This window comes from Fistularia commersonii, chromosome 10 (assembly GCF_037954325.1).
Source record: "Fistularia commersonii isolate RoL2024-O1a breed Wild chromosome 10, RoL_Fcom_v1.0, whole genome shotgun sequence".
Lineage (NCBI taxonomy): Eukaryota > Metazoa > Chordata > Actinopteri > Syngnathiformes > Fistulariidae > Fistularia > Fistularia commersonii.
Genome location: NC_141293.1, coordinates 12,458,982 through 12,473,384, shown reverse-complemented (window position 1 = coordinate 12,473,384; position 14,403 = coordinate 12,458,982). Strand labels below are relative to the sequence as shown.

The following is a 14,403-nucleotide window of genomic DNA, read 5'->3' as shown; positions in this document are numbered from 1 at the left end:
ACCTCGGCTTCCCTGGCGTCGCAATATTTCCTGGCGCAAACACCTCAAGTTTTTAGAGGCTCCGGCAAGGCTAGAGCCAGATTCTATCTTTTTTGATACGCAGGGGCTAATTTCTACGGTCGGGCAAAGTTCAACAGCCCAGGAGATTTTCCCGGGGAAAACTTGTATTGACGTTGCCTTTTTGAAAACGGCGACTTCAATCTGACCGCCTGCCCGAACACTCTCTCTCATGATGTCCAAATAAAAGGCTACTGATGGCAGCCAGACTTATTGGATTTAACAGAGCCGCTTATGAACCTCAAATGACCTCTTTGCTGACAAAATAATCATCTGGTATCGACGGCAAACTTTTGCCGACCAGAAGCTATTTACGGTCTGACAAGGAAAGACACGCAGGTGGAAAAAAAAAAAAAGAAAGAAAGAAATCCTTGCAATAATTTCAGTGCCACTTGAGAGTGGAGGAATAAGAGTACTGGGTCATGCAACAATGGTAATGAAAGTATTGCGAGTGCGAGGTATGCCAGCCGTTCTGCTGAGTCATGCTGAAGTCTGTAATGGTTAATTTGTATGCGCAGCCCATCTATCCACGGGTTACGGTACTGTGAAGGCGGGGAGTTTGGGTTCGTGTCAGCAGCAGGGCTGTAATTAATTTGGTGGCCTCACACTGTGTCAACACACCTCAAGTGCTGCAACGTCCAACTGAAATTTCACATTTTCATTACACCTCGGGAAAAATCAGCCGGTGTCCAGCCGCACCCTCAGAAACGGCCGAGCCATCTTGGGAAGGCCGTTAGGGAGACGAAGTGCCGCTTCAAATCTCTATCTGTGATAGAAGTGAGAGATAATTGGAGTTTCCTGTTATCAAGCTACATGACGCTTTGGTTCACAAGTTCACGTCTCGCTGTTTCGTGCATACAAACGGCTGGGAACATCTGTCCAGACGCAGGAGGTTTTCCACAGCAGCTATACTTATAACAGCTATACTTATACTTATAGCTTTTAGCTATACTTATTTGACATTGGAGCAGTACATGGAGCTGGTTTATGCTAACATTACATATGTTAACAGTCACGTCAGTTACAAACATTGGAAAACGTAACCGCCCGCATCTTTTCCGTGCTTGTTTCGTGTTGCCGTAGTTGTTAAGGAATATGTCCTTTAAAGGGCAGTGCAGAGTTCTGACTTTAGGACAATAACAAACATGGCAACAGTGAAGGAGCTGGGGAAAATGTACATTCTAAGAAAGCCGGTGTACCGACGCCTTGCTGTCCTCTTGTTGGCTGCTCCTTTTGCTGGTCGAACCCGGGCATACTGCGCAACGCTGCTCTCCGTGGCTTCCGGCAGTACTGCTCCTTGAGTGGCACTGCTCCCTGAGAAAGTACAGAAATTCACAGAGAATGAAAGTATACTACATATCCTCGAACGTAAATGAGCCCTTAGCTGAATTCCTGCTTTTGCCATTGTATTTTTCCCAGTCGTGCTTCTCGCTTTTCACATCAGGGAAGGAAATCATGACAAAGAAACTGGACGAGAAAATGTATGTTATGTATATTTCTCATTGCTGTTTTTCGTCTTCCGTGCAAGCAGACATATCAGGGTGGAATCATCACATCACTCTGAAGGGCTTTAGATTTTTTTTTTTTTTTTTTCTTGGACGGTTTATTTAATGAAAGATTAGCTCATTTGTAACAATTAACTAAAGTCAACCAATGGACTCGGTTGAAGACGCAAGAGTCGAAGCCTTTTGCACATCGTCTGATATTTGGCAAAGTTTTACTCCAAAGCCTCTTGATAACACCGTCATTCGGTAATTCAGACCACGTCCACTAACCTTGGCACAGCCATGTCTGGTTGAATTTAAGGCGGCTACGTTTTGTCCCTTCGAACAACATCTCCATCCAACATCTGGTGGAGATGACTCATTTTGTCAGATTGTCCTTCTTCAGCGGAAGGAAAATGCAGTTGCCAAAAAATGAAGGTTTGTTGAGCGTTAAAACATTTCCAGGATCACCAACTTTTTTTGCAATTCAGAACCATTATGTTCTCATTCATAAAGTGAGTCTGGGTTTTTACGGTTTGGTCCAGACCTTCTGGACTTTTGTCTTGGTCTACAATCAAAGTTGGTCCAGATCAGACCAACGACCTCTGTGGTTCAGTGAAGGCTTGTTTTGGACATTTTGGGACCAGCTGGGCGATCCGGCTGCGGCTGCCCGTTAAATATGAATGTGAGAATATTAACCGGACGGGAACAGTGATGCGACCGGAGGGAGAGAAGACCAAGGATTCAGCTGTAGTTTGGAGCCTTGATGGCACCTTGACTTACGAGCGCGTCAACACATCAACTTATGAGTTTTCCAAGATCCAAGCCATCTTTCGGCGGATTCTTTGTTTTGCTATACAAGCAGGCGAGCTTTTGACACCGCCTTGGCCGCCGCTGTCCTCAATTTTTCATTCATTTAGAAACACGTAGCAGAATTGGGGGTTGGAGTGGACTGAAAGCGTTTCATCTCATTTTAATTGAGAAATTTTATTTGCCCTATAAGTAAACTGAGCTGCCAGAACAAAACAAATTCAACTCCTCTAAACAGATAAATTTTTCATATCATCTGCTGCCATGGGGTGATGGTGTAACAAACATGGAGGGCCGGTGAACTGACCTCGCACCAATGTCAGAGGTCGGGAAACCAATCGAAGGCAATGACATCACGTCAGCCTTGGAGATGCCCGCTTTCTCTAAAGTACAACCGAATGGAAGTTCAGAAAAAAAGAAAAAACAAAACCAGACATCACATCTGAAGATGTCATCTCTGGCCTGCTCCGTCAAGTTAATCCGTCGTTTTTTTTATTCCCGACCAGATTTATGAGGAACTATTTTTCACCCTTGGTGGAAGTTTCCGCTTGAAACTAAGTCGGCGGATTATCTTGAATAAACAGCCTGTGATTTTTTGGAAAGAGACATCAGCGTTTTTGTTTCTTTGGCACTTCAAAATGCAGGAAGACGTCACTTCGGTCCCGTTTTATGAGAGAGAGAGAGAGAGAGACGCTGGACGTCTCGACAGCTGCTAAAAAATTAGCATCTTACGTTTGAAAGATGGGGATAGAATCGGAAACAATGCCAGAGGAATTGTATGTTTGTTTGATTTCGTTAGGGCGAGTCTTAATCTTCTGCCTCGCAGCAGGTTTCCTCCGTGGATCAGAATCCAGACTCTTACATAAGTTAAAAGAACAAAACATGTGTCGGCTGTGAGCGTCCCGTTCTTCTCTCCTCAGAATGGAGCACGTGCCAGCTGAGTCCCAACGCCGTGTGCGGCAGCGGCATCAAGACCCGGATGCTCGACTGCGTCCGCAGCGACGGCAAGTCGGTCGACATCAAGTTCTGTGAAGAGGTGAGGATCTCCCTTTCTGGGATTTTTATTTTTTCCACTTTTGTGGCATACATTTCTGAGCGTCACGCTATTTTTTTTTTCCTTTTAGTAACTTAATCAGATCACTCATTACAAAATAATAGCGACCCTTCCAGGACTATTAGCCCCGCAGCGCCATGAAATATTCAGGAGTATCCCCATGCAGAGATTGTTGCCGTTGCTCCAGGCTGAGCGTTTTTATTCATTCATAATGTGTCTGGGCTTCCCGTAATTGTAGCCGGCGGGCCGCGGCGGAGCCGTCCCCACAGCTATTTAACCCCTGGCCCACTTCATCATCTGGCTCGTTCTCAAAGCCACGTCGTGTCAGGACGGCTTTCACGGCCCCGCGTCCGATATTCGCCTCCTCGGCTGCCAGAAACCGAGGCTTCTGGGAGTTGTGGTTGCGGAGAGGTCAGGCCGGCGGCTGAGATGAGCAGATTGGAGTCGGCTGCGCGGCGGCCGTTTGCCCCGAAGCCATGTTTGGTTCGATGTCGTCGTACGAGGATTAACCTTCCTCGTATTTCCCGAAAACGCAGCTGAACTTGGAGAAGAAGTGGCAGATGAACGTCTCCTGTTTGGTGGAGTGTCCCGTCAACTGTCAGCTGTCGGAGTGGTCGGCGTGGTCGGAGTGCTCTCAGACCTGCGGACTGGAAGGTAAGGGACAAACCTCAGACCGACTTTTTATGAAATATAATCTTCTTTTTCTCTCGGCTACAAATCCGACCTCCTCCATCTCACCCTGTTCTCTGCATCCTCATCTCTCCACGCCCCCTGACCTCCTGTCCTCTTTCACCGCATCCATAAATCTTCTCTTTGCATTTAATGAATTATTATCAGATTACACGTCATCTTCCGAAACGAGGCGTATTTTTGTACACGCATTTTTCAATTATTGGTAAATGGTCTTTACTTGTACTGCATTTTCATGAACTTGCGGTTTCGAGCCCTTCACACTGGATTGCATGCAGCCATTCTCACACACACACACACACACACACACACACACATACGTATACTTCAGCACAGCTTGGGGTTCAGTGTTTGGCAGAAGGACTCTTCAGCAGTATTTCTCTATGACTTGTAGAAAAAAATAGTGAATGGTTATATGGATATATGATTTATGAAAGAGTGAGTGACTGGCTGTATGTCTATATAACTTTTGAAGGGATAAAGGAATGGTTATATGTAGGTATGACTTTTGAATGACGATATGTGATATGATGTGTGGATGAGTGAGTAAATATTTGTATTTTTTATATGAATTGTGAATGAATGAGTGAATGATGCTATGTCTGACGTATGAGTGCGAGAATGGCTGGATGTTTCTATGTGACTGGGGGAAAAAAATCTAATTAAAAACATATCAGTGAGTGACATGATTTACTTCTCCTGCATTTCATCGCAGATATTAGATGATAGTACCTTTCTTCTGGTCAAATTCATTACCTTTGATAGATAAAACTGCTAATTCGGTCAACCAGGCCGCCGATTGGATGTCTGAAGATAACAAATATGACATATGACACTCATAAATGAATGGGATGGTTGGAAGTTCATATGAGAGGGTTAATGTTGTGTGTCTCGTGTGTGTGTGTGTGTGTGAATGAGAGAGTGTGATTGACAGGTGACGGCCAGGAATTGCTCCCCTAACGACCCCGCAAGAACTTTAGACAATGAATGAATAAATATCCCTTTGTCTGTTCAGGCTATGAGTTTCTCCAATGTACTTCCTTAATTGCCGTTTAATTCTCAAAATGTCAGATTATTTTATGCCTCATTCCAAATAGTAAACAACATCAGGAATTAAAGTTATAAGTTCGACTGTCAGAACTGTGTGTGTGTGTTAAATGCATTGGTGCAGCGGCCTAATTAACTCATCCAAGCACAAAACTGGCAATGAGATTTTGTGTGTGTGTGTTTGTGTGTGTGTGTGTGTGTGTGTGTATGTGTGTGTGCGCATGAGAGAGAGAGAGAGAGGCCAGGACAAAGTGCTGTGTTTTGTCAAAGGGGAAAAAACAAGCGCTCAACAGAAACAGAGAGAAAAATGTCCCCATATCTTGAACTTCCTGTTCCTGCTGGAAGCGTTTGGACTGTCCTGCCAAATGATTGGCGCAACTCTGACAACGCTCCCTTTTTTTTTTTTTTTTTTTTTTTTTTTTTTTTTTTTTGTTAATTTGAATTATTAATTTCCTTTTTTTGCCCGGTTCTTGTTCCGGAGGTTCGTGCTGCGGATTCCGTCCCATTGCATCCTTCTGCTTCTCACTGCTGCGGGGAGCACTTTGAAGAAGATACTTGCTATAGTTGCTAAAATCACAAGGAATACAATAAAAGAAAGGCCAAAGGAGAGAGAGGAACTTATTTGAAGTGGGTTTGTTTTTTTTGCAGGGAGACGCTGGAACAGATTGTGGGCCGGTGTGTGGGTTTCTCAGCAAAGGTGTTTTCTGGGGTGATAGCCAAGAAATTTCTGAGATTTGAAAGCGGGCGGGTTTTCTAAAATGCGTGTGTAGGATTTTTGTTTTGTGTTTTTTAATTATCTTTACGTCTGAGAACGTTCTCAGCCATGCGGGTCACGCAGATCCGACGCCCTCCCCGGTCGTCCAAGACAATCCAATCAAACAGTGTCGGGGGTGTAAGCCGCTCTGATGTTTCTAATTCTTTCCTTTTCTTTTTTTCCTCAAATCTGCTGATTGATGCAGAAGGCAAATCCTTTTCAACTCCGGGAAAAGGGGCCAGAAATCAAGCTGGATGGCGGCGGGAGGGCGGCCGTATTTCTGGCTATTTACTTCACATCTCCCAGAGAAAAATGCTTTTTTTTTTTTTTTTTTTTTTTTTTTTTACGTCTGAACTGAATATATTAACTGCATTTGCATCCACGCACATTAATAAAATGAGTTTCTCGCTGGAAGAATCGAGTAATCGCGCACTGGCCACTCAATTTCCCCCAAATGTGCCGTGTTTAGTTTATTGTGCAGAAAAAGCTTTTATAGTCTGTAAAATTTTATCTTAGCCACAAATGAAAAGCTCACCGCACAAAGGGAAATATTTATCTTCCGGTGAACGTGCAGGACTCACATTTCAATACACAAGGACGGAATTTGAGCCTCTAATGATGTTTTTACGAGGGTACTTCCATTTCATTTACTTCCATTTCAGCCTCGGTTTCCGACCGATCGAAACAATCTGTGCGTTATTAATGGTTAGTTACAGGTTTATATTACATGGGGAAAAAATGAACACAAATCTAACTAGCAAAGCAGAGTTTGGCGCTATAAAGAAAATTAATTGATTTCCTTTTGTAAATTAACTTAATTTCTTTCTTTCCTCTGAAATCTTATTCCACATGGTTTTAAGGATAATCATCTGAATATGATTTTTTTTCTGATTTTTTCTTTTATTCAATTCACCATATGTTTATAAATTTTGGGAGCTGTTTTTTACTAAATTATTTTACATTTTTTTAATTTTATTTGTTGTTGTTGGCACTGAGTAAAAGGCAGCAATATGGAATTCAGAGGGACAACATGTGTTAGATGTTCTGGAGAAGGACACTGAGGCAAGAAGTGCAAGGGAGGAGGTCTAGAGGAAGACCAGAGAGAAGATTTAAGGATGGAGTGAGAGAAGAGGATGCAGCGGAGAGGGTTAGATGGAGGCGGATGATTGGCTGTGGTGACCCCTGAAGGGAGCAGCCCTTTTTGGGGCAATCAGACATTTTGTCATGTTATTGTTATTTTTTTCATGTCCCACAGCTCCGATGTTGGAGGTTAACATGAGCCAATCAGACCTGGGAGGTGTAACCAAAAAAAAGAACCCTCAAAAGGAGCCGCTACCTACCAGGAAACTCCCAAGAAATAAAGCTGACAGATTTATTAATGATCCCCCCTCGCCCTCTGTTCCGCTGTGCGGTGAATTTGACCTCTGACCCTTCTGGGAGACATTATGGATTACAGACGGCTAATAGAAATATCTGGGAACTCCTTTTGTTCCCGGTCATGTCAGGGTAATAAATGGTGCCGGGCTCGACCAACCGGCGGGCAGCTTCTCCTGACTTCCCTGCAGCTTATTACTCTGTCGGTTATTTGGTACTTTTGAGGGAAAGTATCATCATAAAATGATGTCATTTTGTACACTGGATGCAGCGTCCTGCATGGGTTGGATTGTTGTCTGGCCCTTATATGGGATGTGAGTGACAGGATGAATGACAATGTGAATGCTAATTACTCTGTATCACAGTTAAATGAGTGTATGTCTAGTTCAGAGGTCAACGGGGGGTGAAAGGTTGTTTTTCCCTCATATGGGATGTGAATGGGAGGATGAATGACACGGGCGAATGACAGGGTGAATGGCCGTATGTCTCTAAAAAGTGAACAAATGAGAAGGTGAATGTTATTACTCTATATAATGGGTGAATAAGAGAGAATAGTTGTATTTCCATTTGACATTTGAATGGTTGTATGTAACCTGATGTGACGGGTGAATGCAAGACTTGTAAATGTAATTTGTGAATGAGAGGGTGAATGGTGATAGTTTTGTGTGTATTTCACAGGTGAATCAGACGGTGAAATTTTGTATGTCTGTATGACATTTGAATGACAGCAGGAATGTGATAACTTGGTTTAATTCCTGAATGAGAGGTTGAACGGTCATCACCATATATTATATTTGAATGGCTGTGTGTCCCGGACAGGTAAATGAGGGTGAATTATTTAATGCCAATTTCACAGGATAATGAGGGGGTGAAAGGTTGTATGTCTGTATGACTTTGAATGAGTGAGTGAATGGTTTTATGTCTGTATGACAGGTGAATGAGAATAAAAAGTTGGATGTCGCTTTATGGCGTGATTGAGAGGCTGAATGGTTGTACATCTCTATCTGTGACCCTGTGATCAACCAGTGTCCGGTTCGGGTTGAAGAATGGCAACTGGGATAGCAAGGCAACCCTGGGCGCAGACTAAAACAGTGAGAGAAAATGAACGAATGAATCGTCACCGCCGAAAAGTGCAAATGCCCTTCGCTGCCGCTCTATTCTTCGGCAACCGAAAGGTGTGTGCACGACAGAATCGAACGCCAACCGGCTGCCGGCATCCTGATGTCATTCCACGGAAAACGCGTGAATCGTGCCTCTGCAGCAAACGCATCCTCTGGTTGGTGGTCCAGATGGCCACTGATGGCCCACTTCCTGTGCTAAAAACATCTTCCATGGGTTTTTGTTAGCATTTCACTGATTGTTAGCATTTACCTGATTTCAATTCCCCTTCCAATAAATTCAACATTGTGCTTGATTTCTACCGCGATTGTTGATTTGACGAAACACAAGTGGGGGTCGTGTGGGGTCATCGCACCTCGACAAACAAACACACACACACACACACACACACACACAGTCAGCACCTGATAGCGTCAGGTAAGTTCCGATCAGCGATCAGCTTGGATCATCCAATGAACATCTTGAGCAGCTTGCCATTTGCACCTGCCCTGTTGAAACCCTGATGATGTCACTTCCTGTGTCCCTCCTCGCAGGCAAGATGTGGCGCTGGCGGTCGGTGGTCCAGGCCTCGCAGGGCGATGGCCGGCCGTGCCCGTCGCAGATGGAGCAGTGGAAGCCGTGCCCGGTGAGACCCTGCTACCACTGGCAGTACAGCCCCTGGTCCGAGTGTCGAGTGGAGGTACGTCCGTAAACGCCGCCGTAAAAACCCGTCGTCCCGGAGCGTTAAATATTAATAATCCCGTCGGCCATTTTTTTTTCCCCACGCCGAGAAATTCAAGTGTGATCGATATAGTTTTGGAGGCAGGAAAACTTAACGGGGGGTTTTTAATGTAGTCTTTAGCGCTGATGAAGGGCCCCCAGGGGCCCCTCCCCGCTCGTGCACTTACTTTATGATGCGGACAGTGAAAATCAATGTAATGCACCTTTAATGCAGATGCCATTACTGTAAATCAATACATCGCCCGGGAAATTTGTCAGCCTTTACGCCTCGTCTCACACGGCGTGTCACCGGGTTGGACGGGGAGACGCCCGCGGGACATTAAACCAACCTTTATAGGTGCGGGTTTATGGGGGGAAATGGAGACGTACGGCCCCAGAGGTACCTATAGATCATCCTCTCGGTCACAAACTGCGCGGTAACTTCGGAGCGAGGACGAGATCGGGTTGGGCGGCGGCCGACGTTTACCGCCGAAAAAAAAACGTTTCTGTTTTCGCAAAGTTCCACAAATCAGTTTGAGCCCCGTATCGATTCACCGCCGCAACGTTTTCTGGAGAGCCCCAAGTCACCCGAATGTAATTAACGTGATCCTGCAGTTTGTTCTTATCTACCGGTTTCCGTGCAGGGGGTTGTTTTTAACCCCACGTCTCCCGCCAGAGTTCCTCCAGCCTGAGCGCCGAGTCAGAAACGATTAAAAACAATCAACGACTTTCCTGTAGAGAAACAGTTTTTTTCTCCTTTTAATATAATTTTCCAAGCAATTGTTTTTCCCTCTTTTGATTTTTTATTTAAATTTAAACGTAAAACTTTTTTTCTTGAATATTTATCAAGAAAAAAAAAGTCAAATTTCCATTTCTTTGATGCTGAAATAAGCTCAATTTCCTAGCGTTGACACCTCAAAGCTAGAAGGTTGGATTCCTGGCGTGGAACCCTTTCAGTGGGTTCAGTCCAGAACATGCCGGAGTTTCACTGGAGGCCTAAAATCACCAAAATGTTTGTACGAGAGCGTGAATGTTCTATATCTCTGCATGAAGTGTAAATGAAAGGGTGAATATTTGTATGTCTCTATGAGATGTGTGAATGAGAGGGTGAATTACTGTATGTCTTATGATGAGTGAATGACCTTGAACGGTCTCCACATGGAGCACGTGATTGGCCGGTGAACCACCAACTGACTGGAAAAGGTTCGAGCACCCAGCTGCAGGATAAGCGGTATTCAGAATTAATAAATTCATGGATTTTGTTTTTCATTCTGCCTTCATAGAGGTAGTTGACCTAATCAAATGATTTTTGGATCAGTCAGCCTGTGTAGGTTACTTTTCTCGTACTATCAAAGTCCTCAGAAGAACGGTCGATGTTGTTAAATCACCTCGTGTCTGGCTCGACACACACACACACACACACACGTGCACAGAGAAAGATTACACTTAATAGATTATACTATTCAAGGATCTCAAAAGAACAGAGCGCGGGATTTTTACAATAAACAGGCAAATTTGGGCTCCAGCTTGGAAAGCGTGAAAGGGTGTGAAGATCTGTGTCAGAGGAGTGAGAGGGGCTGACATGAAGGGTGTGTGAGACCACACTCACACCAATCACACACACCCGTTGATTACTGTCCTGCGGTTCTGCCAGCAAAATAGATTGGTTTAGATTTTTTTTTTTTTTCTTTTCTGGGGAGGGGGCTCGTAATAACTAAAAGTAATCTGCTACAGTAATTTGAATTTCCTCAAGATTTCATTGAAACAAACCCCTTTAGCAATTCGGCCTTGTCGTAAGTCTAATGAGTTTTTTTCTTCTGTTTTTCAAACTAGAAATCCTACAAATTCTCATGGCAAAACTTTCCCGTTATAGTTTTTTGTCCCTTTTTAAGGTTGGGCAAAAGCTGAATTGTTATTCCGAGCTGCGTTTTACTGATGCTCTAAATTGATCCCCCGCTATATTCAAACCCCTGCTTGGATCAATCAAAAAAGGGAAAATGGATCAATCGGGGACAGTGATTTTTATCTTTATCTTCAGTTCGTGATTTCGGGGCAAATTAACTCGCGTCAGACGGTCGGACTTTTGAAAGCACGTCATTAATGTTTCTCACAATGAATGTCTAAATTGTGTGTTGTCCTTGCAGAACGTGGTGTGCGGCCACGGCACCCGCTACAGGAACCTGTCCTGCTTCGTATCGGACGGCTCCAGCGACGGCGAGCTGGAGGGCAGCCAGGTGGACGAGGAGCTGTGCGGCGGGCTGGAGCTGACGGTGGACGGGGAGCGACAGATCACCCTGAAGGAGGCCTGCACCCTCCCCTGTCCAGGTAGGAGACTGGAGGGAGACGTCCGAACACTCCACGTATTTACGACCCCAATGTGGCTGAAGTACGATAATAGAAAAGCTGGGGATAAATATTCGGGGCCTTTTTATTTCATTTATTTATTCATTTCTATTTATTCATTTTTTTATTGTATTTCCTTTTGTTCAATTATTTGCTTTTTTTTTAAAATTTTATTCAAATATATATTTGCCCACAAGGCATACCTTTATTTCACTTTCAGCTTTGTAGGTCAAAATTATAAACAACTTATTCATGTGCTTTAAAATGTTTACTGACTAGAGGCTAATCTCAGGTAGAATCTTTCATATTTTTTTCTTAATTATTTGAATATTTTCATTCATTCTTCAATTTCTATTTACGAAAAATTCAGACTTCCCTTTCCTCAAGCCGAATTAAGCTCAATACCTTGGACGTTCTGTGGCCTTTCTGTGAACATGCAGGACATTCGTTGGAGATCTTAAATTTCCCAGACGTGAATGAGAGGGGGAGCTGGGATCGGCTCCAGTACCTCCGCGACCCTGGTTGTAGGATAAGCGGTATAGATAATGAATTTTTCACCATATTCTTTTATACGTTTAAGTCATTTCAGGCTTCGGTGCCCCAGTCGGACACGGTTTTAAACACGTGTCATAAAATGACGGTACCGGGAACGGAATTCATCGCTCCGCAAACTGAAGCGGGTTTGTTACTCCTGGCTTGAATGGAAACAGACATGAGCTGAAGAAATACAACATTTGGAAGTCGCTCGCTCTTCGTGACGCGGTAATATCTTGACTTCCGAGTTGAATCAGTTCTATGACCGAGCTCCGATCTCAGGTTCCTCATATATCAAACAAAATTTCCCCATTGAAATGAATTGAAACGCTATCAATCCATTCTTCATAAATAACAGACGAGACAAAGATGTCGTCGGTGGACGAGGTTGGGGGAGTTTTCCATTTGGTACAATGTGTTGCTCAATGTAACTTGCACTCTTTGCCACTCTTTATGGCTAAACTTCATTTAGCATCGGAGTGAACGCCGCTCCTCTTTTTAAAACAACGCATCCCTGACCGGCTTTCAATGGCTCTTCCAATGCCTCATCCGTCGACTTTCCTGCCGTCTGTCACGCTAAATCCCAGTAAATGTCTCCTGCCTTCTCCCAGATGACGCTCTCCATCACAGTATCTCAGACAAGAACTTTTTCCATGATTAGTCTACCTAATGACGGGTGGCACATCCAACCACCACTTAGCAGACAAGCAGCTCTCACGCTGGTGTCAAATGCTCATCCTGCTGACTTGTCGTACTGATCACCGCTTGTATCGCAAAGAATCCGCTGAGCGACGGCTCACATCTTGGAAAAAAACATAAATTGATGTGTTCGTAAGTCAAGGTTCCACTGAGTCTCAAAACTACACCAAAATCCTTGGTCTTCTCTCCCTCCGGTCTCATCGCAGTTCCCGTCTAGTTAATCTTCTCGAATTTAACGGGAGGCTGCAGCTGGGTCACCCAAAAAAAAACGTCACTGAACTGCAAAGGCCATTGGTTTTATCCGAAGCAAGACCACCTTTGAGTGTGGACCAAGATGAAAAGTCAGAACCCGCTGCGATAGAAATAAGCAAATGCTTTTTTTCTGGTCACATGACCTCTGAGTCCGAGGTCACGGCTCACCTGAAGGGAGAGCAGAGGCACCCTGTCCTCTTTAGCCGTTTTACGCAAATTAATCTTGTAAGCCGCTCGTCTTTAACGCAGAATTTAACCCTCATATTATGTTAAGGGTCAATTTGACCCATTTCACCCATTGACCCAATGGGTCAAATTGACCCTTAACATAATATGAGGGTTAAGTAAATGTCCCTTCGCGATGAGTTCCGGTTTCGCCGAACGTTTCCGATCGCCGTTTCGTGGCGTCGGCCTCCCTCGTGAAGAATGTAAACCCCGGGGTTTTCGCTCGGGTCTCGCCGTGAAACGAGGATGTTTGAGGTGCGAAGCGAAACGGGAGCGGCGGGAAGATCCGGAGCCGCTCGTCTCTCGGGAACCATTTTCAGCGTCGTCTGTCGGGTGCACAAACTATTAGCGCCCGTTTCAGCCGCGTCCAAATAAAACCCGCGACCCTTCGCATCGTATTTCTATTGCAGGGAGCAGACGTATGGTGATTAAAACACATACGGGCAGAGATGGGAAAAAAAAAAGAAGAAAAAAACGCTGGTGCAATCAATAATCTGTGTGGGCGAGATAGCGCTAACCCTCGGGGCTTCATAAAAAAGGACAAGATGGAAAAAAGAGATAGCGTCGCAGTGAATATAATCCGCGGTGGTGAGGGCGATAATAAAAGTGCACGTTTCATTAATTTGTTCACCTCACATCACCGTGGAGGGGCTGATTAAGAGGAGAACAGATTGAAGGAGCCGCGTTCTGCATTGATTCCTGACGACGCTCCGACACGGGGATCCTCGCCGCTCTCGGCTTCGGCACGCAGACGCCGAATGAGTCGATCTAAAGTGCAGGTTTCAAGTTGTTTGAAAAGAGAAATTCACCCGTTTAGCGCCATCCCCAGACGAGTGGGAGGATTCAGAGGGCCTCCTCACTGATGAGCGTCATCTCCGTCCTGCAGAGATGCCACCGTTCTGTTGGTTAGCCTAGCATCGTGAATGCTATCGCTAGAATGATACAGTATGAGCAAAACAAAAACTTTATTGTCATAACGCATGTAAAATTACAGAGCAAGGAAATGCAGTCTGGCATCTAACCAGAGGTGCAAAAAAACCAGCAGGTGCAAATATGATGAATAAATTACCATTATGATGACTAGATTAACAGTATTATGTCAAAAATATACAAATTGGGTATGAGGTACATATCATAGAGTTGGCTATGAGCATTAAATGTGGTAAACTACAGGTGGGAACTATGGACCTGATTTAAAAAAAAATGCTTTACAAAAAATTCAGTTGAAATGGATATGAAAATAGTGCGTAAATAAATGAATA

General features: G+C 44.3%; 1 protein-coding gene across 1 annotated transcript in view; it reads left to right on the top strand.

Annotated features, from left to right (window-relative positions):
* The window catches only part of thsd7ab (thrombospondin, type I, domain containing 7Ab), a 146,983-nt gene that overhangs the window by 105,839 nt on the left and 26,741 nt on the right, over nt 1-14,403 (top strand). Inside the window, exons 19-22 of the mRNA XM_086154429.1 lie at nt 3,272-3,387; nt 3,942-4,059; nt 8,923-9,068; nt 11,233-11,413. Of these exons, the coding sequence (XP_086010555.1) occupies nt 3,272-3,387; nt 3,942-4,059; nt 8,923-9,068; nt 11,233-11,413 (561 nt within the window). The remainder of the gene's footprint in view (nt 1-3,271; nt 3,388-3,941; nt 4,060-8,922; nt 9,069-11,232; nt 11,414-14,403) is intronic.